General features: G+C 41.0%; 1 protein-coding gene across 6 annotated transcripts in view; it reads left to right on the top strand.

Annotated features, from left to right (window-relative positions):
- Positions 1 to 24,642, top strand: part of KCNIP1 (potassium voltage-gated channel interacting protein 1) — a 156,035-nt gene that overhangs the window by 94,386 nt on the left and 37,007 nt on the right. For 5 of the 6 annotated variants that reach the window (XM_069954297.1, XM_069954281.1, XM_069954288.1 and 2 more), the window contains one exon: positions 11,803 to 11,927. In XM_069954297.1, the coding sequence (XP_069810398.1) occupies positions 11,803 to 11,927 (125 nt within the window). Of the gene's footprint in view, positions 1 to 9,970; positions 10,012 to 11,802; positions 11,928 to 24,642 lie in introns of those variants that run through there. The other variant, XM_069954315.1, reaches the window with a different exon arrangement.

The following is a 24,642-nucleotide window of genomic DNA, read 5'->3' as shown; positions in this document are numbered from 1 at the left end:
ATTGGTGTATATACTGTATACAATATGTTCATTTGTCCTTTTAGTTGCTTGATCTGCTCCTAAAATAGTGTGTTAATATTTGCGTGACTGCAATGGAAATACCTCATACGATGGATACAGGGAGGCCTTTAATATGTGTCAACTACGATTCTTATGATCAAAGTTGTGTTTGGCGTGTCCAGTGTCTTCGACCAAGAGAGGCTTGGATGGATTCCAGGGCCTTGACAATATGACGTATCTGATGCACCTCTGTTTTAATGGTCAAGAATTCCTTTAATACTGTTGGCAGAGTCTGTATGTACGGGTCCAGTGTAGCATCTTGTTCAAGATGTACTTATAGGAGTTATCCAACAAAACTATTTTGTTTTCAAATCAACTGGTGTCAGAAAGTTATACAGATTTCTAAATTACTTCTGTTTAAAAATCTCAAGTCCTCCAGTATTTATCAGCTGCTGTATATCCTGTAGGAAGTGGTGTATTATTTTCAATCTGACAGTGCTCTCTGCTGCCAACTCAGTCCGAGATAGGAACTGTCCAGAGCAGTAGCAAATCCTCATAGAAAACCTCTCCTTCTTTAGACATTTCCTGTCACTTACAAAGATGGCAGCAGAGAGCACTGTGTCAGAAAGGAAAGAAAAACCCACTTTCTGCAGGACACACAGCAGCTTAGTACTAAAAGACTTGATTTTTTTTAAAGTAATTTACATATCTGTATAACTTTCTGGTGTCAGTTGATTTGGGGGGGAAAATACTTTTTTCACTGGAGTTCCCCATTAAGGCAAAATAATTTAATTATGCACCACAGAGGTTTCTTCTCAGAAATTTTTCCAGACTGGACTGATCCTATTTGGATTTGGAAGTCTCAAGAATTGGTAGATTTCAATATCTGGAGTTTAGTTCAATACTGAGTTAACAAGAGTTTGTGTCCTAACGTAGTGAGTGACTAGAACCTGCTCCCTGAATTCTGTGCATTAAGATTTATTTTTTAGGAACTGCACATCTAAGGCTGAGTTCACACAACTGGCTGGATTCTCAGCCGCCGAATCCCACGAGCCTCCGTTTCATACTGGCCGTCTATGGGAGGCTCGCCCACGAGCCTCCCATAGACTGCCAGTATGACATAGAGGCTGTCGGGATTCTGCAGCAGAGAATACCGCCCAATTTTACTCTGTGTGAACTGGCCCTAAAACACTAAAACATTTATTGTCATGCATTTTTTTTAACAAAACTTTGCATCAAAACAAAGTTTTGATGCAAAGTTATGTTACTGTAAAGTACATGGTGACATGTTAACAAAGTGACAAGTGTTTAAAAAATGGGAAGTTTTATTTGTACATGTGAAAAGCATAAAAATTATCCACTCAGCAAAAAGGTTAAAGTAACTTACTTTACACCTTCAGTGATCCCAACTAAAACAATTTTCCTATTCTTTCCTAAAGAATATCACCATTGTTCCTTCAAACTTACCTTTTCATTTAAAGGTTTTTGTTTTTTTTTTCGTTTTCGTTTTTTTTTTTTCTTTGCCTGTTTTCAAAGCTCCTAATCGTTGACTTATGTTCATTCAGTCAGATTGTAATAGGAAAAGAGGTTTGACCTACATATGCTTCCCCACGGGGACACTTTAGTAGGTAGATAACATCTTTGCTCTCACATGTGAAAAAAGAAATCACTAAATTTTATTTCATGACTAAGTTATTATACATGGTTATTATAAAATTGCAATGCTGGCAAGAAGGAAATGTCCTTGTCTTTTTGGTACTAAAGTCCTTGATTTCTATTGGGGGCTATTTGCATTGATTATTCTAAATAGCAAAGGATTTCACTGTATAATAGGCATGAAGAAAATTAGTCATCATGGTGGTACTATGTTTACTTAAATATAGTAAACTTTTAGATTGGCCAGATCTACTTGAGGAAGTGGATGTGAAGGATAGTAAGGGTATGTCAACCTTTATGTTAATGCTAAGGTTACAACAACAAACTGCACAGAAAATACTGATGTATGCTAAAAACAAACAAACAAAAAAAACAGTAGCGTCAGTCAATGCAACAAATAATCAAGATTCATGAATATTTATTAAAAAAAGGTAAGAAAAGTGTTAATTTTACTGACTCATTTAGAGATAGCAGTACATGCTCTAACAAGACTAAAAATAAAGAGTATGTTTGATATTGCCTATATTGTCCTTAGGTACTGCTCCTGTCACTGACACCCTGTATGACCACCGATATGCCTTTTCACGGTGATCATTAGGGTGCTTATTCTAGGTCAACACCTTTTTACCATAGGCTTAGAATAAGGCATTGCAGGTCCCACATGCTGAGATAGTGGGAGCTCTGCTGTCAGTGTGATAGCTGGGCCCTCGCTGTGTCTACTGTTTCTGGTAGATTAACCCTTTACATGCTGTGGTCAGATCATGACCGTGACGTGTCAAGAGTATACGGCCTGCATACTTACCCATTGGCTTTTGGATGGCAAAGATCTCTGTCCAAATGCGTCTCCATGGCAGTGGTGGGGCCCCAAAGTCTGCAGCCGGGACTTTGCCGGGTATATCAATGCACGCTGTAATACACTGCACTAAATAGCCAGTTCAGTGTATTACAGTAGTAATCTAATGATCACTGAAAACATCCCCTTGTTGGACATGAAAAAAGTACAAAAAATAAACATGTACATGTAATAAAATTACGACCTGAACAATAAAATAGTTTTATTGTTTTTGCCGCATAGTGAACACAGAAAAAAAATGCTTAAAGGGGAACTCCGGCTAAGAAAAACTTGTTTTCTATTAAAAGTACATTAAAAGTTATATAGATGTGTCTATACAATGTATTACCGTATCTGTACGGTTCTGCCACACAGGTAGCTGATAGAAATCCAGGAAGTGAAAAAAATGACCTATGTGCCAATTCAAATTGTCTCCTGCTCCTTCTGCTATCCCCCCTTAGGAGACAAATCTTACATGCCTCTGTCTCACATTGTGTGTGTTTGCTGATGATGCAGACAGGAGGCTTGGCTGGATAACCCAATCCCCTGAGTGATTTACCTTCTCAGACCAGCCAGAAGCAGGTGCAGCACTAATTTTTCTGATTGTAATGGGTGGGGGCTGTGATGAAGGCATTGCATTCTGGGAAATGCCAAACCAGGAAGGACAGAAACACAATACAGAGCAAAAAAACAAACAAACAAATGGATTTTTGGTAGTTTCAAAACTGAGATAGACAGGTAAGTAATGCGTTATGCTTCTGCAGAAGTTTAATTTTTTTTAACCTCTACCCAGAGTTCCCCTTTAAACAAATGCTATGATTAAAAAGACACGCAAAAAGTCCAAAGTATTCTAAAATGGTACCAAAAAACTTGTCATGCAAAATATAAGCCCTCATATGGCTATGTCAGTGGAAAAATAGGAAGGTTTTGTTACTTGGGCAATAAGGCCCTGAATGTGTTATGGGTTAAGGTATTATTGATGGACAGCAGTGCCATTGCTTCTGTCTGTTATTGTAGTGGCTGCTGGCACTCCAGTGTCTGCGGTGCTGCCAACACTGAAGCAGCGCTGCACACATTACAGTCCCCTTCACTTTTACACTAGGAATGTATATGTACACTCCAACTGGCATGGGGCCCCAACATACAGTATATAACTGTATAGCCGATGTGAAGGGATTAAACAGGACCTTTAGCCAATCTCTCCCCCCAAAAGTGATTAAACTGTTATAGAATAGGGCGCCTGATCACATATATTTCCACCGTTTCTTGATTCACTCTTTTATTGCCAAGAAATGCAAGTTTATAATTTGTCTGACATTTAGTTAATAGACACTTTTCATTCCTCACAGATTCATTGGAAAATGAAAGGGGGAATCTGACTGGTTGCTAGGGGCAACTTAGCCAATTCTACTTTACACCATGTTTGACAAACCTCAATATTACCCTAATATTTTCACCATACAATGGTCATACTGGAACCAATTTTTGTTGTAATTTGAGCAATTAATGTTTACATACAGACAGAAATCATTATAAAAGATAAAACGTTTACAACAATAACAATACAATTGTTTGATTAGTGTTATTCTTTAAAATATGAAAAATACATATGTTAGCATGGTTCAGAATTATGACAGAACATTCATTTAGGCTCATAGGTACTAGTTAGAGATGAGAAAACCTCAAGCATGCTCGAGTCCATCCAATCCCAATCAGTCCGCATTTGATTAGCGGGGGGTGCTGAAGTTGGATAAAGCTCTAAAGTTGTCTGGAAAACATGGATACAGCCAATGACTATATCCATGTTTTCCACATAGCCTTAGGGCTTTATCTAACTTCGTCAGCCACCGCTAATCAAATGCCGAACGATCGGGTTCGGATGGACTCGAGCATGCTCGAGGTTCTCTCATCTCTAGTACTAGTGCCTCTCCTCTGACCTGATGATCTTTCTGTAGTATTACTATATGGTGATAACCACTTGTAGTTAACATGTAATAGGCCTAAGAAATGCATGTTTTCAGTTTTACCATTGTAAACAGTCTGTATATGGTTTATAATCTAGGGTTACCTTTCCCACTACTTACATGCTCACCAAATCTCTTATACAAAGGATGTATAGTTGTTACAATATAGTATAGACCACAGTACTACATATATCACATACTGTATGTGGTTCTACACGTTATAAACTGATCAGTCCTCCAATGAAAACCCCCCAACTGTCTCCAGTTGGTGACCCAAGCCGCAACTTCAACTCCAAATCCTGAATTTTAACAGGCTCCAACTCCGGCTCTTACATTAATGGCCAGTCAGACACCAGGGGGGTTATTTATCACACTGGTGTGAAGTAGAACTGGCTCAGCAGCTTCTTACTAATGTCCTACATGATTCTGAGGCGACCTCTGAGTGAATGAGGCAAAGATATAATGCAGATTCTCCTTTGTGTGTGCACAGTGGATGCAGTCAGTCTCCAGCCACCATGTCCTGAAGAACTGAAAACTAGACTAGATGGTGCAGGTAGTCTTTTCCTGCTCATAATCTTCTATGTTTCTAACTAAATATTCACCATATACAAAGAAAAATTGCTAACAATGCCAGATACAAGAGGTCAGACATAGGCCTAGATTTATCCGCTGTCAACAGCTGTGCTCCTGACTCATCATGGCCCCAGCCAGTCAGTGACTACAACTGTGTCCCGCTGAGTGGGGCTGTGACATTACAGGATCGGTAGCCTTACCGAGACCATGAGCCGTGACACTGCACTGTGGGGCCACAAAGACAGGTAAATAGGAATTCTTTATAATTATCCCACCACACCCCATTTTTTACTTTTGCCCAGAATACCTATTTAATTTCGGCCTCTTTCTCTCTTTTCTCCTTCTCTATATGAGCCAGGATATCTACATATTACACTGCTGCTCATATACAATTATCCAGGAAGAGAACAGCACAATGGACTCTTGTAGCTCAAAACAAACTGCCAAATAGTAACCTCCAACTTTTTCCCTACCACCTACCCTTGATATATGGAGGAACGGGGTATTTCTAACTATTTGTTTGTGAGAAAGTGTTGTTCTGTTTTTTATAAATAAATATTAGATTGATAGAACATAAAATTCATATGAAAATTCAATAATTTGCTGCTCTATTCATTGTCATAGGCTGTGGGCACCTCGTGTCTGCAGTCTATGAGAAACCAGGAAATGATCTCTGGGAGCGAGAAACCAGAAGCAAGAAGATGGAAAAAACAGCTCTCTGGAATAGGTATGTATTTTTTATTTTTTTTTAATGCTGAAGCACACGAGGGAGGGTGAGAGGAGGGCTTTTTACAGCAAGAGGCAATATTACTGGGGGGGGGGTCAAAACAGGGGCTTTATTACTGTGGGAGGCTGTACACAGCTGGGGGCATCAATTACGATGGGGAGCTGTATATATCAGGGAGCATTACTACTATGGGTTGTGATCACAACAGGGGGCATTATAACTGTCGGGGCTGTACACAGCAGGGGGCTTTATTACCATGTCGGAGGTCACAACAGGGGGCTTTATTTCTATGGGGGGTGGTCACAACAGGGGGCTTTATCACTATTGGAGGTGGTCACATCAGGGGGCTTTTTTACTATGGGGGTGGTCACAACAGGGGGCATTATTACTGTGGGGGCTGTACACAGCAGGGGGCTTTATTACCATGTCAGAGGTCACAACAGGGGGCTTTATTTCTAAGGGGGCTGTACACAGCAGGGGCATTATTACTATGGGGGTGGTCACAACAGGTGGCTTTATTACTATGGGGGTTGTCACAACAGGGGGGCATTATAACTGAGGGAGCTGTACACAGCAGGGGGCTTTATTACCATGTTGGAGGTCACAACAGGGGGCTTTATTTCTAAGGGGGCTGTACACAGCAGGGGGTATTATTACTATGGGGATCACAACAGGGGGCTTTATTACTATAGGAGGGTCACAACAGGGAGCTTTATTATTATGGGGGTCACAACAGGAGGGCTGTACACAGCAGGATGCATTATTACTTTGGGGGCTGCACACAGCAGGGAGCATTATTACTGTGGGGGCACAGCAGGGGGCATTATCACTATATGAAAGGTCATAAAAGGGGACCTTATTACTGTATGGGGGATCCCAAATATGGGGGCAACCCACATACCTACTCACTATACTGTGCATGACACCAAACTGTGGAATTAGTACTGTATGGGACCCTATAGGTAGGAAAAAGGGAAGGAGGTTGAAGGGAAAGTGTGGTGCCTAAGATGTTTGTCTAGCAGGTTCTAAAGAGATGAATTGTAACTGAAAGAAATCATCATGGAGGCCTAGGCCAGATGAAAATGAAAAGTGATGCCTCAGATCGAAGAAGATATCACCTGTGGGTAACCCTGTCAAGCTGCATTAAACTGTTCCTTGGACTTTTTCCATGCAACTACTATGTTTTCTATATACTGGATGAACTAAATGAGGATTTTGTACATTAAAAATCTTTGGCTCTTTAAAATCTGCCAGATGTAAATGTTGGTGCTACTGGACTTCCCATTGCCGTTTCAGACCACTGATGGTACCATTTTTTAGCAAACTGGTACGTGTTATGGGCCAGGACAAACTCCAACATCTTATAGACATATTCCAAAAATCTCTGATCCAGATTCATAGCATGGCAAAAGTGACGCTGGACAGCCTGGACACCCGAATCATCATTTTCTTGACCAGTTGTGGTCTAAATGCTGAGTCTGTGATCAATTAACAAAAATTTTGACATCTGTTAAATTTTAAGTTTTTTTTTCTTTTTTCTGTGACACATATGTTTAAAGTGACACTGTCACCTTCTTTTTGCATTCTGACATCTACACAGGTGTAAAGGGTAAATTTAGCGGTTTTCATACCTTGTTTTATATCATACGTCAAGGTGCTTGTGCAAATAAAAAGTCATCTTTTATCAACTGCAGATTGTCTTAACTGGGCGGGGCCTCGCGGCATTAGCGCCACTTAGCCCCGCCCACAATGCCACAGTTGGCCCCGCCCCCTTGACGCCCATTGGAACAGGCTGGCCGAAAGGTCTAGACCCCACCCCCTTTACGTCGGCCAACCAATGGGCATCAAGGCGGCGGAACCAACTGCGTCGTTGTGGGCGGGGCTAAGTGGCGTTAATGCCGTGAGGCCACGCCCACTTAATACAATCTGCAGTTGATAAAAGGACACTTTTTACTTGAACAAGCACCATGACGTATGATCTGAAATAAGGTATAAAAAACGCTAAATTTACCCTTTACACCTGTGTAGAGATGTCAGAATGCACAAAGGGGGTGACAGTGTCACTTTGAAGATGCAAAGCATAAGAGAAAAAAGGATTTAATGGAGTATATATTCTGTTTGAATGCAGTTTGTGTAGTATCCCATATTTGCTTCAAAACTTAGCTTTCCCTTTTAGTTAGCCTAGTTACCAAGATGTTAGAAAATTCTATGGAAAAAGGATTGTTCTCTATACTTACTGTACTATACTGTACTAAGATTCCCGTGTTTTTCCTGGTTACACTTGTTCTAGGGACCTCTAGTGGTGCTATAGGACAAGGCAGCAGAGTCTAGCTTAAATGGAGTAAGCCCAAGCTGAAATACAGTAGGCCTACACCTAGTGGTCAATGTACAGTATTTGCTTTCAGTATTAACATTCCAACACAAATGTATTCAAAAGGTTTCATTTATTTATTTATTTATTTTTTATAGGCATTAGAATAGATCTGTAAGGTATTGATATGGTTAATAACAGACATCATTATCTTTTCCATACTTTTTATGTGTGTTAAGTAAACATTGTGAGCAACACACAGCTTTTCAAGGATGCTAAATGAACAGTCATTTCTTCCTGTACACAGACAAGCCACACATTTTGGGGTCTTATCTGGCCTCCATTATAATTCTTGGTAGTGTTGATTTGTATGTGGGTCTCATAGTAATTTTGGAACCCAATACTGTATTTTTGTATGGCTACAATCTACATATTTCTTGCTTGGTTGCAGCATTGCATTTAGAAGAGAATACAGTGCCTTCATGCATTCCATATGAATTTAGCATGAGCCTTTTTTTTTTTTTACTTTATAAGCCTGGGTAATTTTCAAGTGGTTTGAAAGTGGCAAAGCCACAAGAGTCTCTGACGGAGGGAGCCGATGGCTCCCGCTCTGTCAGTTCTGCTGCAGGTAACTATGAACACTCCTTGCGAGTGCTTATAGTTACTTTGCAGAGCGCACTGGTGGGCAAGGGGGCCCTGCAGGGGACGCCATCGGGATAGGTAAGTAGAATAATTACTTACCCATCTCGATGGCGCCCTCCCTGACAGACTGTCAGCCTGCGTCCTGTGCGACCACAACATTGCAACGGCCAGCCTGCTTGGGGGGCCCTTTAACCAGTGGGCCCGGTATACAGGCACCATTTGCCCTATGATTTAAGCGGCCCATCAATAAACAGAACCAGAAGCAGTTGGTGGCCATGCTGTATTACTGCAGCTCAGCTCCTGTTTAAGTTATTGTTCATATACAAATAAAAAAAATTGAAGACATCAGCAATGGGCCTCATTTATTAACAATTGGTCAATTTTAAGCTGTTATACTATCATTTGTGTCTGGGGTTTTTTTTGCATCCAATCCATTAATGTGGTCAGTGCCCTTGGTAAATCTGGAAGGTTTTTCACAGGACAAAACTAAAACCCGACCATCCCACTACCCAAGAAGTGGCTGGTTTTTAGAATTGAAAACTCATAAAAAAAAATTATGGTTTGCGTAATAAATCTGACTCACCCATGAGATACCCACCTGGTGGGTTTTTTGACAAAAAAGAGTTGTTGTTTTTTTTTCTGGGTTGTGTCAGGTTTAGTAAATGTGTCAGGACATTAAACCAAAAGGGAAAATGGACAAAAACCTGATGATTTCCTGCTGTGAACACCTTAGTAATCAGCCCCAATGATGTTTATGTTAAATAATAAAGCTCAATAATGTGAAAGGGCACATAGTAGGCAAGAGCATTGAGCTAATAATATGAAATGAAATCCTGACATTTATGCCTTTAGGGGCAATTGTACAGTGTAGCTAGCTGGCATATCCAATAAGCTTTATAATGGTATCCTCCTCTGCTCGACTCACATGCCCAATAACCTGAGCTGCACTGAGTGTACTGTAGCAAAGAGGTGTTAGGACCTAATGTCCAAAATATGACTGCATATCCCAACTTTGGGAGAATGGGACATATTGGATACCCAAAACTGTGCAGACAGCAAAGATGGTATTACAATTTATATATTGCTTCATCTATAAAAAATTTCTGTAACTGAAGGGGAAAACTCTTGTCTGTACCAACTTCACAACAGATACACTTCTTGCGTTAACACTTAAAATTTCCAACATGTGTCACATAGGTTTCCTGATATTAGGATCTTATTAGATGACCCAATCAAAAAGTGTAAACAAGCACCGATCTACTAGACACTGGGGAAGGCCTCCGAGGACACCGGGGAACGTGGTAAGGTAAGTTACTACTATTTTTTACTACATCAGCTGTCGCCCATGCATTCCTATTACATGTAGCAATGCGCACCCGGCGATTTTAGGTTAATTGTTCCCACTATTACACAGAACGATAATCTGCCAAATTGACCTGATTCAGCTTATTATCGCTCTGTGTAATAGGGCCCTTAGCCTCTAGAAATGTCAACAAACCCACTTGTTTGGCACATGTAGGTTTCCTGAGGAGGAGATTGTGTCAAAACGCTCCTCACTTGCAAGCTTTTTGGATATGCCAATTTAAACAATTTCCCCCTAAAGGTTTGAACAAACATTATGATTTACTTTTACATTATAGGTTCCATGCTCTTATGTGTTATGGACAAATTCATTATACTGTGTATTTGGTACTTTAACGTTAGCGGCATTGTTCTCTGCTGATGCCCTTTGTGTTCTATTAGTATTGCTGAAAAGCAGTTGAATCCATCTGGCTGCAGATTTAACAACATAGCCTCTTTATTGCAACATAGACAATTGCAAACTCCTCTACTTGTTTCCAATGTAAACCATACCTCTTCTCAAAGTATTCTTTTTATATATGGAATAATTACTGACACACTATGGACCGGTTCATCAAATGATATAATGTCCTTTGATTTGCAATAGTGGAGAGTTTATATATGTGTTCCTATTTGTTTTTGGAAATGTTGTGTATAGGAAAACAGAAAACAAGGATTACGCTCAGGACTAATAGTAAGAAGAAAGTATTAGAAATATCAGGATAGCTGGCATACTCACTCCACATGGGAGGCCAGACAATGAAATCATCTATATCCCCCCTCCAAGTCAGCATAAGCATAGTCGTCACACTGGTAACCTCCAATGGACAAGTTTATTCCAATTGTAGACAATAAACTTGTCCATTTGAGGATGCCATGTGAGGACTATGCTTATGCTGACTAGGAGGGGGAATTTCATTGTCTGTCCCCTCATGTGGAGTGAGTATGTCAGCTATCCTGATTTTCCTAATAATTTCTTTTCCCTATTAGTCCTAAGCGCAATCCCTGTTTTATGTTTTCCTACATGTGAGCTGACCACTGTCCACACTTTGGAACGTTTTGGATTTACGGATGTGCCTGCTCTCCTTAATGGTTATCACTTATCTGATGGACAGATCATTGTGTTTCACGTGGCTCTTTGGTGATATGGGAGTTGTTTGCACACACTATCACCCATTGAGTAAAATCTCTTCATTGCCTTTCTTGCGGATTTCATTTGGATGAGCGCTGTCCCAATGATTTATTTCATTTTTGGAAATATGTTTTGTAAATGATTCTTTTATGTTTGTTAGCTTTGCAATGTTCCGCTTATGTATATGTGATTGGCAGGGACTCTCTTTGTATTCTCTTTTGTTTGGCACTAACATTATCAATGGCTAAAGGCCACTAGTGCCACAAATGCATTGGAGTAAGAGTGTTTTTGTGACCTGCGTTGTTGCCCTACAGCAGAGTATAATGGAGCAGCACTAGTTTCTGTCTTTCATTTGTTGCTTCCTGATGCCGCCTTGCACTTCCATGTGCGCTTCTGGGTTAGCACAGTGGTGAGGTGGCCCTGTGTGTTTGCTTGATCATATATGACTATATAATGTGTTTGTGCCAGATCTAACCTAAAAATGTGTCTATTTTTAAAAATGTGCCCTTTTGTGCTTATACCTGTTGGTATTGTTGAATTAGATCAATACATTTATATTAAACATAATCTATTATATTTTGTATTCTTTATCTAAATCTATTTATTCATATTCTTGTTTTGCAGATAAAATAGAAGATGAACTTGAAATGGCAACAGTTTGTTATCGGCCAGAAGGACTTGAACAACTTGAAGCACAAACAAAGTTTTCAAAACGAGAGTTGCAAGTTCTCTACAGGGGTTTTAAAAACGTAAGTTAATATGGTTATCAGTTATAAAATCTATGTTATATGCACTTGGGCATTTATAAATTAAATATTGGTAAAATAATATCTAAAATATGGTAAAATTTATATCTAAAGACTTATTAACTACATGTGTATTATTTAGCATGGTACTGTATATTGTTTATTCAATGCATTTGTGAGTGATGGTGCCGTACCTTTAACTCCTTGTTGTATTTGCACCTAAAGACAACTATCAGCCAATGACAATGATTATCGGCTGATCGAGTCTTTAGGTCCTGACTTGTTGTTTACTTGGCAGTCGGCATCTCCCAGATTCCCAAGACTGTCGTCAGTCGGCAAGTCAACTTCTCCAAGTTTCCCAGGACTGGATCCACCTTTTTAGGCACCCAGAGTGGAGCGTCATGGAGATCAGAGGCAGCCGGTGCATAAACCGACTGCCGAGCATACGAAGTGCTTCGCTTTGTTCATAATGTATATTCTCATCTCTAGTCTTGACCTGAAATAATCGGCTGATGATTGTTTAAAAAAATAATAAAGTTCATACATACCTGACTATGCTCCCTGTTGTCCAGAGCCACCGGTGGAACTGTAGAGGCGGTCTTTAAAGCGACAGGCCGCTTTGCTGAGCGGCCAGTCACTTCAAAGTCCATCTCTGCAGTACTTGCGGCAGCTGCGGGACCATGCAGAAGACAGGAAAGTACCAGGGAGCTGGCAGAAGCACCGGGGTGCTCGGTCAGGTATGTATGAACTTCCTTATTTCCTAACTTGGCAACGGCTGCACTGACATTACTAATGATGGTCGAGCTGTGTAATAGGCTCAAGAGTTGAGCGATGATCTAGCAGATCGGAGCACGTTTACATTGTTGATCAGCCGGGTAATAGGCCCTTTGACATGTGCAGATAAATTGCTTAAGTGACTTTTTAGCGAATGACAAGTGACACGTTGCTGCGTTTACACCGGAAGATTATTGCTTAAATTCAAATTATTTAACAATTTTTTTTCACAATAATCGTGTAAAAGGCTCTTAACCCTTTTAGGGCCTGTTCACACTACGGAATCGGCGCAGAGTTTCTGCTCAGAACCCCCACCCACAGACCCCTCACTCAATCCCACCTGCTATCTCTCTCATTGGGAGGTCTAGGGGTGGGTCACCCGCCGTGGATTCCGCAGCTTGAACCTGCTCGCAGCCGCATCTTCGCCTGTGCCATAGACTCCATTCTATGCACAGACAGATTCCATCATCCACGCAGAGAATGAACCCATTCATTCTTCGGGTGGACGGCAGAATCTGTCTGACCATAGAATGAAGTCTATGGCACAGGCGGAGATTGAAGCCGGAGCGCGTGGGGACCAGCGGTGGAATCTGACACAAGTCCTCCTCATGTTTTTTCTCAGTGTGCACATACCCTAATAAAGGCTCCCAAAGCTGTCTAGTCAACTTTTCAGTTAAAGGAGGCTGTCCAGTTTAAATGACAGAACTATGCTTCTGACAGGGCTGCAGGGGACACAACAGTGCTACATACTTACCTGTCTTGTTACCTGTACCTGTCTTGTTACCTGTACCTGTTACCTGTGATGTGCTATTCCAACAGGAAATGGCCATATAGTATATAGACAGTATAGTGTCATCTATGGTTAAAGGAGCCCTTAACCTTTTCAGTCCAACAATTCAATCTCTAGGCCTCACTGGATTATTAAGACAACCCTAGGCTTAATAAAGGCTTCTAAAGCTGTCCAGTCACCTTGTCAGTTAAAAGGTGCTATCTAACTTAAATGACAGAACTATGCTTCAGCCAGGGCTGCGGGGGACACAACAGTGCTATATACTTAACTGTCCTGTTACCTGTGATGTGCCATTCCAACAGGAAATGGCCATATAGCATAGCCAGTATAGTGCCATCTATAGTTAAAGGGGTTGTCCAGGCTTATAAAAACCAGGCCACTTCCATAAACAGCACCTTTCCTTTTCTGAGTTTGGGTGTAGTTATGCAGCTCAGTTTAATTGACGTGAATGGAGCTGTATTGTAATACCACACACTGCCTGGGGACAGGGGTGGTGCTGTTTTTGCAAGAAGTAGCTATGCTTTTTCTTATCCTGGATAACCCATTTAACAGCCATTTCCTATGGCATGCCACCAAACGTTGTCAGAATGAGGACAGCGGGTGGCCTAGTGGACTGGGCTGCTGTGGTGGAGCAGGACAGGTAAGTATAGGCCCTGTTTTTTTCCCCCACAGCCCAGACAGAAGCATAATTTTGTCAATTAGGTAGGACAACCCCTTTAACATAAACCCGAGGCATGGTATTATAGAATCTAGAAACAAATGTGTTCAAAACCACGCGCCCATGCATTCACCAGTGATGTTGACAATCAATCTCAGCATCATTGTTCAAGTATTGGTGAATGCATGAGAGCGTGGTTTCAGCCACATGCATTCCTAGGTATGTGAGAACGTATCCTAAAAGAGAGGGTAGTATTCAGGCCTGTGGCCAATTTTTACTTTCCTGGGACTGTGGTGCTTTTGAGGCATGTCTTTGCTCTGTAGGACCCACAGACCTGAGAAAAAGTGCTGCTGAATTGGGTGGCCTGCACTAACTTGCAGATGTGCCTGATGTGCCTACAGATCCTATGAGACAGCCAGGGGTTCAGGATGTAGCTTTAACCCCAGGGGATTTGACTCAACAGTAAGTCGTTCCTGTTGTGACTGGTGGTACCACGTCTGCTTTCTCAGCTGCTGATAAAGTAGGATACTGGCACAACTGCTCTCAGGGTCAACATGCCCAGCCTTGCTCTATCATTACCTAAGAATGTTGCCTATGTTACACTGTTGTCATCTGCTATTGTTGATTCGAAGAAATGAAACACGACCTGTGTCCTGATAACACATGAGCTGCAATTCTTTTATTCACCCTGTTATTTTAGCACTATCAAGACTACTTATTATTAGTCTGTGTAATTCAAAAGGGGCGATTTACTGAAGAAAATGTGCCAGAATTCTAGCAACAAAACAGGCACACATACCATGCTGCAAATTTAATATGTGTTTTAGGCACTTTTTATACCTCCCTGGAGAGTATTGAAAAGTGTTATTTTCAGTGCAGAGTTAAAATGAAAATAGACAAAACACTTATGGACTAGAAGAAGAGGCTTATGACATGAAGCCAAGGAGGCCCACAGCAACTAAGAATCTGTGCAAACTCTCTGAAACTTATTAGTGTAACCTCTATACTGAAAAAAGTTACTTTTTGGAAACACAGCATGGAATTAATAATGGTAATACATTTGGCCAGAAAAAAAGGCATGGTTGGCAGTCATATGCAATGTGATAGGGTAGAATGTGTGTGAAAAAGTGAACTATGAGCAGGTTAGATTCATCTAATCTGCTGATAGCTCTCTACTGTTCATGGAGCGCTGGCGATGAAGGTATGTCTTTTACATTCATCCTCGGCATTGTTCCCATGCTGTTTGTTGTATAATCCTGTGTTTAGATTGAAGCACTGCGTTTTCTGTTTGAAGCACTGGACAGCGGGCCCTCTGACTGCAGGCCAGATCAGTGCTCCCGCAGTGCTACAAACGACTTTACTGGACACAGGATTACTCTACAAACCGCATGGGAACAGTGCAGAGGAGGAAGGTAAGAGACTTACCTTCATCCTCAGTGCCCCAATGCCCAATAGGGAGCTGTCAGCAGGTTAGATTTGTCTAAACTGCTGATAGTTCCCCTTTAACCCCTTCTCTTTGCAATGATTTTGGTTTTATTTATTTTTTTCAGATATCAATAGTACAGGCGATTTTAAGAAACTTTCTAATTGTGTTTATTAGCTGAAAAATGCATTTTTATAATGAAAAAAACAGTTTGAAGCTCTCCCCCCATCTACATGGCTTGCTTATGGAGAGGGGAGGGGTGGAGAGAGATGAGGCACCAAAACAGGACAACAAAGAGTTAATCTACAGTTAATCACCTGGCTATCTCCTTTGACAGTAAGCACTGACCTCTCAGACCTTTGAATACCACTGCGTAGAGATGAGCGAACCTCGAGCATGCTTCAGTCGATCCGAACCCGAACTTTCGGCATTTGATTAGCTGTGGCTGCTGAACTTGGATAAAGCCCTAAGGCTATGTGAAAATCATGGATATAGTCATTGGCTGTATCCATGTTTTCCAGACAACCTTAGAGCTTTATCCAAGTTCAGCAGCCCCAGCTAATCAAATACCGAACGTTTGGGTTCGGATCGACTCGAACCCGAACCCGGTTCGCTCATCTCTACCACTGTGTAATCCTTTGTTCTCTGCTCTCTGCTGCCGACTCATGTCCCTCCTCCCCCCTCCCCTCTCTATAGAACAGACAGGGTTGTGTCTAATGCAACAAGTCACAATTTCCTGATATTTTGCAGTGAATGGAAAAGAGGAGGGGGGGTGGACCTGGGGTAAAGTCTTTTTGAATGCAGATAATGGCATATTTGGCTAATAAACCCAATTACAATGTTTCTTAAAATCACCTGGACTATTGATTTCTGCAAAAAAAGAAAAAAAAAATATGACAGTGACTCTTTAAATTATATCTTCTCCTCCTTCTTATCCTTTCAATGACGGAGCTGTATGAGGGCTTATTTTTTGCAGGACATTTAAATAAATGTTGTAAGTAAAAATAATGGAAACATTTACATTTTTCCAAATGTGAAATGTTCTGATTGTAAGAAGGATACTCATGCCACATAATTTTGTTATTAATTCACATTTACAATATGTCTACTGTATGTTGGTATCATTTGTTAAATGCCTATTCACTTTTTTAAGGGGAATAAAACAACAATTTACTATTAAGTGGTCTTTAAATGGAGGCATTAGACATGATGGAGAACTGTAATGATGGCATAAGAGCCATCATTTTTGTATTTTTTTCACTGACAATGGTGTGTTGTGGGATGAGTTCACACTTTTAGTGGTACTATATGTGGGTGCATTTGTTTATTTAAATACATGGAGAGAGATTGAACTGGCTCAGTTGCCCCTAGCAACCAATCATTCCACTTTTCAGATTCCTTGGAAAATGAAAGGTGGAAGCTGATTGGTTGCTAGGGGCAACTGGGCCAATTCTACTTTACACTAGTCTGATAAATATTCCCCATCTATATCATAAAAATGAAAGTCTGTCTGTCTGTCCTTCTGTCTGTCTGTCTGTCTGTCCTCTATAGACTTTCAAACGCCTGAACCATTTGACCCCAAATTTGGCACACAGATACATTGGGTGCCCGGGAAGGTTATTGCGAAGGTCCCGTCCCCACCAGATGTACAGGAGGAAAGGGGGAGGGGAAAGAGAGGCGCCCCATAGAGATGAATGGGAAAATCTCCTCACTGCAAACACAGGTGATATAACACAGGGAGCAATGGTTGCTAGGGAAGCTGCCTCACAACATCCACAGTAATAACTGGTAGACCCCCTACTCCATCTATACAGTACATGTATATACAGGACCCTCTACTCCATCCATACAGTACATGTATACAGGACCCCCTACTCCATCTATACAGTACATGTATATACAGGACCCCCTACTCCATCTATACAGTACATGTATATACAGGGCCCCCTACTCCATCTATACAGTACATGTATACAGAACCCCCTACTCCATCTATACAGTACATGTATATACAGGACCCCCTACTCCATCTATACAGTACATGTATATACAGGACCCCCTACTCCATCTATACAGTACATGTATATACAGGACCCCCTACTCCATCTATACAGTACATGTATATACAGGACCCCCTACTCCATCTATACAGTACATGTATATACAGGGCCCCCTACTCCATCTATACAGTACATGTATATACAGGACCCCCTACTCCATCTATACAGTACATGTATATACAGGGCCCCCTACTCCATCTATACAGTACATGTATATACAGGACCCCCTACTCCATCTATACAGTACATGTATATACAGGACCCCCTACTCCATCTATACAGTACATGTATATACAGGACCCCCTACTCCATCTATACAGTACATGTATATACAGGACCCCCTACTCCATCTATACAGTACATGTATATACAGGACCCCCTACTCCATCTATACAGTACATGTATATACAGGACCCCCTACTCCATCTATACAGTACATGTATATACAGGACCCCCTACTCCATCTATATAGTACATGTATATACAGGACCCCCTACTCCATCTATACAGTACATGTATATACAGGGCCCCCTACTCCATCTATACAGTACATGTATATACAGGGCCCCCTACTCCATCTATACAGTACATGTATATACAGGACCCCCTACTCCATCTATACAGTACATGTATATACAGGACCCCCTACTCCATCTATACAGTACATGTATATACAGGGCACTACAGGTATACCAAACTTTGACTGGGTAACACTGCCACACCAGACCTGACCAATACCGCCATACAGTGCTGGATAACACTCATACCAGACCTGACCAATACCGCCATACTGTGACTGGATAACACTGCTATACCAGACCTGACCAATACCGCCATACTATGACTGGATAACACTGCCATACCACACCTGACCAATACCGCCATACTGTGACTGGATAACACCACTATACCAGACCTGACCAATACCGACACACTGTGACTGAATAACACTGCCATACGGGTAAATACGACCCTGCAGGTATACAGGACACTACAGGTATACAGGACCCCAAAACTATACACTACAGGTGCACGGGACCTCCACAAACTATATACTACAGGTATACAGGACCCCAAACTTTACACTACAGGTATACAGGACCCCAAAACTATACACTACAGGTATACAGGACCTCCACCAACTATATACTTCAGGTACACAGGACCTCCACCAACTATATACTACAGGTATATAGGACCCCAAACTATACACTACAGGTATACAGGACCTCAAAACTATACACTACAGGTATACAGGACCTACACCAACTCTATAATACAGATATACAGCACCTTCACCAACTCTATACTTCAGGTATACAGGACCCCAAAACTATACACTACAGGTATACAGGAACTCCACCAACTATATACTTACTACAGGTATATAGGACCCCAAACTATACACTACAGGTATACAGGACCTCCACCAACTCTATACTACAGTTATACAGGACCCTCAAACTATGCACTACATGTATACTGGACCCCCGAACTATATACTACAGGTATACAAAACCTCCACTAATTATACACTACAGGTATCCAGGACCCTCAAACTATAAACTACAGGTATACAAGACCTCCACCAACTATACATTACAGGTATACAGGACCCCCGAAGTATACAGTACAGGTATACAGGACCTTAACCAACTGTACACTGCAGGTATACAGGACCTCCCTCAACTATACACTACAGGTATACAGCCCCCCCCCAACTACACACTACAGGTATACAGGACCCCCCCCCCAACTATACACTTTAGGTATACAGCCCTCCCCAACTATGCACTACAGATATGGGAGACCCCTAAAAACTATACATTGTGGGTATACAGAACCCCTCCAACTATGCACTACAGGTATACACTAATTCCACTGATTAACTAGCTTGGCCTCTTGGGCACCTTAGAACAAATCTAATTAAAACACTGTCACTTTTTACCCGGGCAGCGCTGGGTACATTTTCTAGTAATTAATAAAAGGGCATACGGGATATGTGTGTGTGTTTTTTTATCTATTTTTGTTTACTGTAGGGGGAGAGAGCGAGGGGACTGAAAGGTATAGCTTCTGCTTCAGTGTATGCAGCAGTATCCTTCTACAACCCCTGACAACCATCAGTTACATTGGGGATTGCTGGTTGCAAAGTAGAGAGTGAGCTGTGATGATGGGAGGAGGAGGGTGAGGTGATTGTACATGTAGAGAGCCGGGGATCTTCAAAGCACAGCTACTACATCAGGGACAATGAATAAAAGTCAGAGCAAGGGAGAAGAAGGAAGGTGGTTCAGGAACGTGTGTGTGTAAGGGTCTAGCCGAGGAATAGAAAAGTACATTCTTTTTTCAGTGTGTATTGCACTGTACTTTTAAGCTTTCTAAATCTGATCTAACTCAAGAAGTCTTTTGCACTAATATACTGTATATTACACCACCTGTACGCTGTATATTTCTTACCTGATCACATTGTGGCCTCTGGCCACTGCTTTGTGGAGTTTGCATATGTCTACAGGTGCTGAGACATCCTTATTGCCATCTATCATTAGCAGGGCTCCACAATGACTGTGTCTTGTCTACATCTTCTAATTATATAGAAATGTGTTGCACAATGCAGCATTCTTTTTACAGAAGTGTATTGAAAATCAAAAGATGCGGGAAGAGTATGTGGCCATAAGTCCTGCCTGACCTTTCTCCGCTGAATCACCACAGTAATACCGACAGCATGGAGCAGCAGGGCCTCTATAAAAAGGGAGAGAGAAGAGGTCACCAGCAGAACACTCAGGCCCCCGACTTCTGGTAATCAGCAAAACCAGTGATCTACAGCTGACACTCTTAGCGTCTGCATGGGCTATCATCAGAAGTGAGATCTTCCAGTGGTTATACAGCCCCCCTGGGAGCATAGCAGTTGTCCGGTCTGCCTACATTGTAGCTATGCCATTCGATCAGTGCAAAACATTTTGTGACCACGTGTTGCCTCCAGTAGCGGATTACCATAGGTCCGTTTCGGGCGGTAGCCCAGGGCTCTGAGCTCTTGGGCGGCCCATGGCCACCCAAAAAGATTTTTACTTTCAGTGGTATATTGTCTCCTGACTACAGTTCTGCCATGTTTTGCAAAAAAAATTGCTGCCTTTTTTACCGCAATTTTGCACAAATCAGGGCATTATCTATCCTGTACTATGGCTAGTGTTGCCAAAGTTACAGTGGGAGGGGGGGCCCAGGCTTAATGAACAGCCCCGGGCCTATGGTAAAGTTAAATCACCCCTGGTTGCCTCTCATAGCAGGCCTTCAACTAGTAAGTGTGCAGGATCTACAAGCCCATTTACATCTGTGGCTAATGTGCAGCAGGATGGAATAAAGAACCACTTTACATCAATGCCCAGTTGTATTAGGTACTAGGGTACTCTATTTTTCCCCATAAAATTACCATTTTGCTCTGATATTGTATTGTGAGTGTATGTTGGCGCTGCCCATTGATCAAAGGATTTCGGGATACAATATTCAAAACACACATTTAGGAGTAACATTTACCACAAATTGGTATTCTTTCATTATTCCTTGCACAATTTCACAAGTCAAAAATATTTTGCTCATTTTTTTTTTTTACTGCAGCCAGGACAGTCATTTCAAGACACTGGAGATCCTCAACTATTCTGACCATAATAAGTGGGTAAAAAAAGGTCAATTGCTTATGTTATATGGAGAACATGCTGGTAGTTGACAATGCCAAGTTTGATGCATTATATAAATAATGGAGAAACAGAACAAGTGGATGTTGGATCCAACATCCACTTGTTCTGTTTCTCCATGTGAATCCACTAGCGGAGGCTAGCATTGGGATCCGTGCACCCTCCCTTCTCCACTTACTGCAATCTAACCTCATACCTCTACTGATGGCAGGTGAGCTGATCCGCCCTATTTTTCTTTCTTGTTTATATTGAAAATGGTCCTATTGTCTTCAGTTCAGAGATGTACTTTTCAGGTGGTTAAATTATTTGAGTTGCTTTTTAAAGCCATGTTCACACACTGTATCTGTTAGTAAAACAATGACCGTTGTTGCAGCTTGCAACAACAGTCGTTTTTAAATAACAGTACTCAGTTGCATTGAAGTGAATAGAACAACGGCTATAGTGTATACAGCCAGTCTTCTTCTAGCTGTTTTGTGGACATTTTTTTTGGATGGCCTATGCACCGAAATGCGCCCTTATTATGCAAATAAAACAAATAAGTCTTGCCACCAAAATAATGTTTGTCCAGAAAATGGCTATGACAACATAGCCATAAAGTGGCATTTTGTGTAAATATTAGCTTTAGTTGAGCTTATTAAATTCTTTTTGATTTGTAAATTGCAAATAAACCAAATCTTCAATAAAGGTTAAATAATTTTTATTGCAACTGTAAAAACGACTTTGGTTTTCCCTGGGAGCATTACCATAATGACTTTTTATTGGCTGAATCTACATGTAAGCAGAATCAGTACTTTCCAAGGGTGTTAAATCTCAAGCAGTCAATCACAACTATTACAGAAATTCAGCCATGAAATTAACCTACAAAGAATAAGCACAGCATTCTGGACAGGAGTAGAATAGACAGCTCTGTATTTTTAATTTATCCACAATAAAATTTCAGTGTTGATAAATTGAATGTGATCGCAAACCATTCAGCAACTCAGATTCCTAACATAGGCATACATTACAAGTTAGTAATGAATATGCAATTTCACAGTCCTGCAGGTCTAGTAAGGGCATTAAATTAAAAAAGGAAACAAGTTCAGTTTCAATAGTTACAGAATATAACAGAGAATGTCCTGGCAAAAGAACCTCTCATATCTAGATGCTAGACAAATGTATTTTTATCAAGTAAGTATTTCTCAAGAATCTACCATCTTGAATATGTTCCCAGACACTATGATCTTTTACAAGAAACTTATGGCTTTGTATAAGAATAATAATGGAGCATTTAGTCATCTGCACCTGGCATTTTCTCCCTTTTAATAAAAGTACTTAGCCTTTGCTTTCCCAGGGACCTGATAGAGCCTTAAGCTACATTTACACATCCTACTTTCACACATCCACAGTTTTTGTCCAATCGATTGTTATAGGGCTCATTCACATGTCTGTAATTTTACGGATCTATAGCCATGATCCGTGCTGCAAAAATGGATTCACCAGTAGAAGTCAATGGGAGCATCTGTAATTTGCAGACATTATGCAGGTAAAGCCTGTAACGTCCACAAAATAAAGCGATACTGTATACACCAATCCACCCACAAACCATTGTTACAGGCTGTTTGTTAAGAGAAGGTTCTTCCTGGCCATGTCTTTTAAAATGTGCTAAAGCCTTGGTTAGGGTAAAAAAGAATGTTTTAACCTGAAGCAGCCGAGTTAATGTGGCATGGCCTAGAGTGTCTGAGCCCTAGGCCTGCAATGCATCTCCTTTCTTCTTTTCTGTCCTCCTCATCATTAAGTACATACCTGGAAGGATTTCTCTTGTTCATCGTTTGTTTAAACAGTGCACATGTGCTGTTTGAGATTGTTTAGGCACATGTGCACTGTTTAGATGTGATGAATAGAAGAAATTATGCCTGGGGAGTTCCTAATAATGAGGGGGGGGGGGGGGAAGAGGCGTTGTAGACCTTGGACAAAGATACTCTAGGCCACACCACATTAACTCAGCTGCTGCAGATTAGAAGATAATTTTTTACCCAAGACACTGCGCACATTTTAAAAGACAGACACGAGAAGGACTTATGGTACTTTTACACGGAGCAATAATTCGCTCGATCGCACGATTAACGATTTTGAATGAACGATGTTTTTTTTATAACGATCAGCATTTAGACGGAACGATACATCGTACGGAAAAATCATTATGCGATCGTTTTGCGATCGTTTAAGCCTATCTCACACATAGGGGAAATCGTTGAAAGACTGTTTACACTGAACGATCTGCGAATTTTTTGCAAACGACCAACAATAATTTGAGAACATGTTGAAAGATCAAAATGAACGATTTCTCGCTTGTTGTGTGATCGTTCGCTGCGTTTACACGTACAATTATCGTTTGAATTCGATCGTTATTGTGCAAATTCGAACGATAAATCGTTCTGTGTAAAAGGACCATTACTCTCATTAAACGGAGGGTACCAGCGGCACACGACTCTAAAGCAATGTTGTGTTCAGATTTGTGTTTTATATTTAATTGATAACCTGAATTATGTTTAAAGGTATTGCATATATTATGATTGTAGTATATTGTATATACTTGGCACTATTTATATAGTTGATATAATTATAGATGAGACTGAAATCTATGGGCCGCACAATTGCTTTTCCATTTTTGCCCGGCGTGGGTCACAGACCCAACACAGATCCGTAACACCATATGTGTATAGAGCCATATAAAAGAATCAGAAAGCATTCTGTTTGCATTTGCGGGTCTACAACAGCAGACAGAATAAAGGAATGTGTAAAAGGGACCTAAGAGTTAGAGATACAAGCAGGGAAGTGAGGAGGTTGTACCCACCAGAACATACTGTTTTAATCGTATGACAGTCAGGATTTAAACCGGGAATGTATTTTGGTGATAATTTACAGCATAAATCCACACATTGAACTCACATGTATTATACTACTTGGTACCGATGCTGAAAAAGCGGTCAACCAAGGAGAATCGTCCTACATACATGTGGTGTTAACTAAATTAGATATACCTGACATTTTGATATCTGCTATATTCATATTATATCCGTCACCAAGTCCATGCCTTCGCATCAATGGCACACCATCCCTCTCCTTCCTGATCACGAATAGGACCAGGCAAGGATGCCCCTTGCTTTTTATCCGAGTCATGGAGTCCCTTATACAATCATTTAGACAAAATCAAGCTGTCCAAAGGTTTACATATGAGAATTTTATCCAAAAAACAGCAGCTTTGGCAGACAATCTCCTGCTCGTCATCTACAATCCCAAAAAACCACACGCCCATGTTCTAGATATCTTTTGAAAGTGTTTAACTTT

The sequence above is a fragment of the Dendropsophus ebraccatus genome, chromosome 1 (assembly GCF_027789765.1).
Source record: "Dendropsophus ebraccatus isolate aDenEbr1 chromosome 1, aDenEbr1.pat, whole genome shotgun sequence".
Lineage (NCBI taxonomy): Eukaryota > Metazoa > Chordata > Amphibia > Anura > Hylidae > Dendropsophus > Dendropsophus ebraccatus.
The sequence above is the reverse complement of the archived record's forward strand: the minus strand, read 5'-3'. Positions and strand labels throughout refer to the sequence as shown.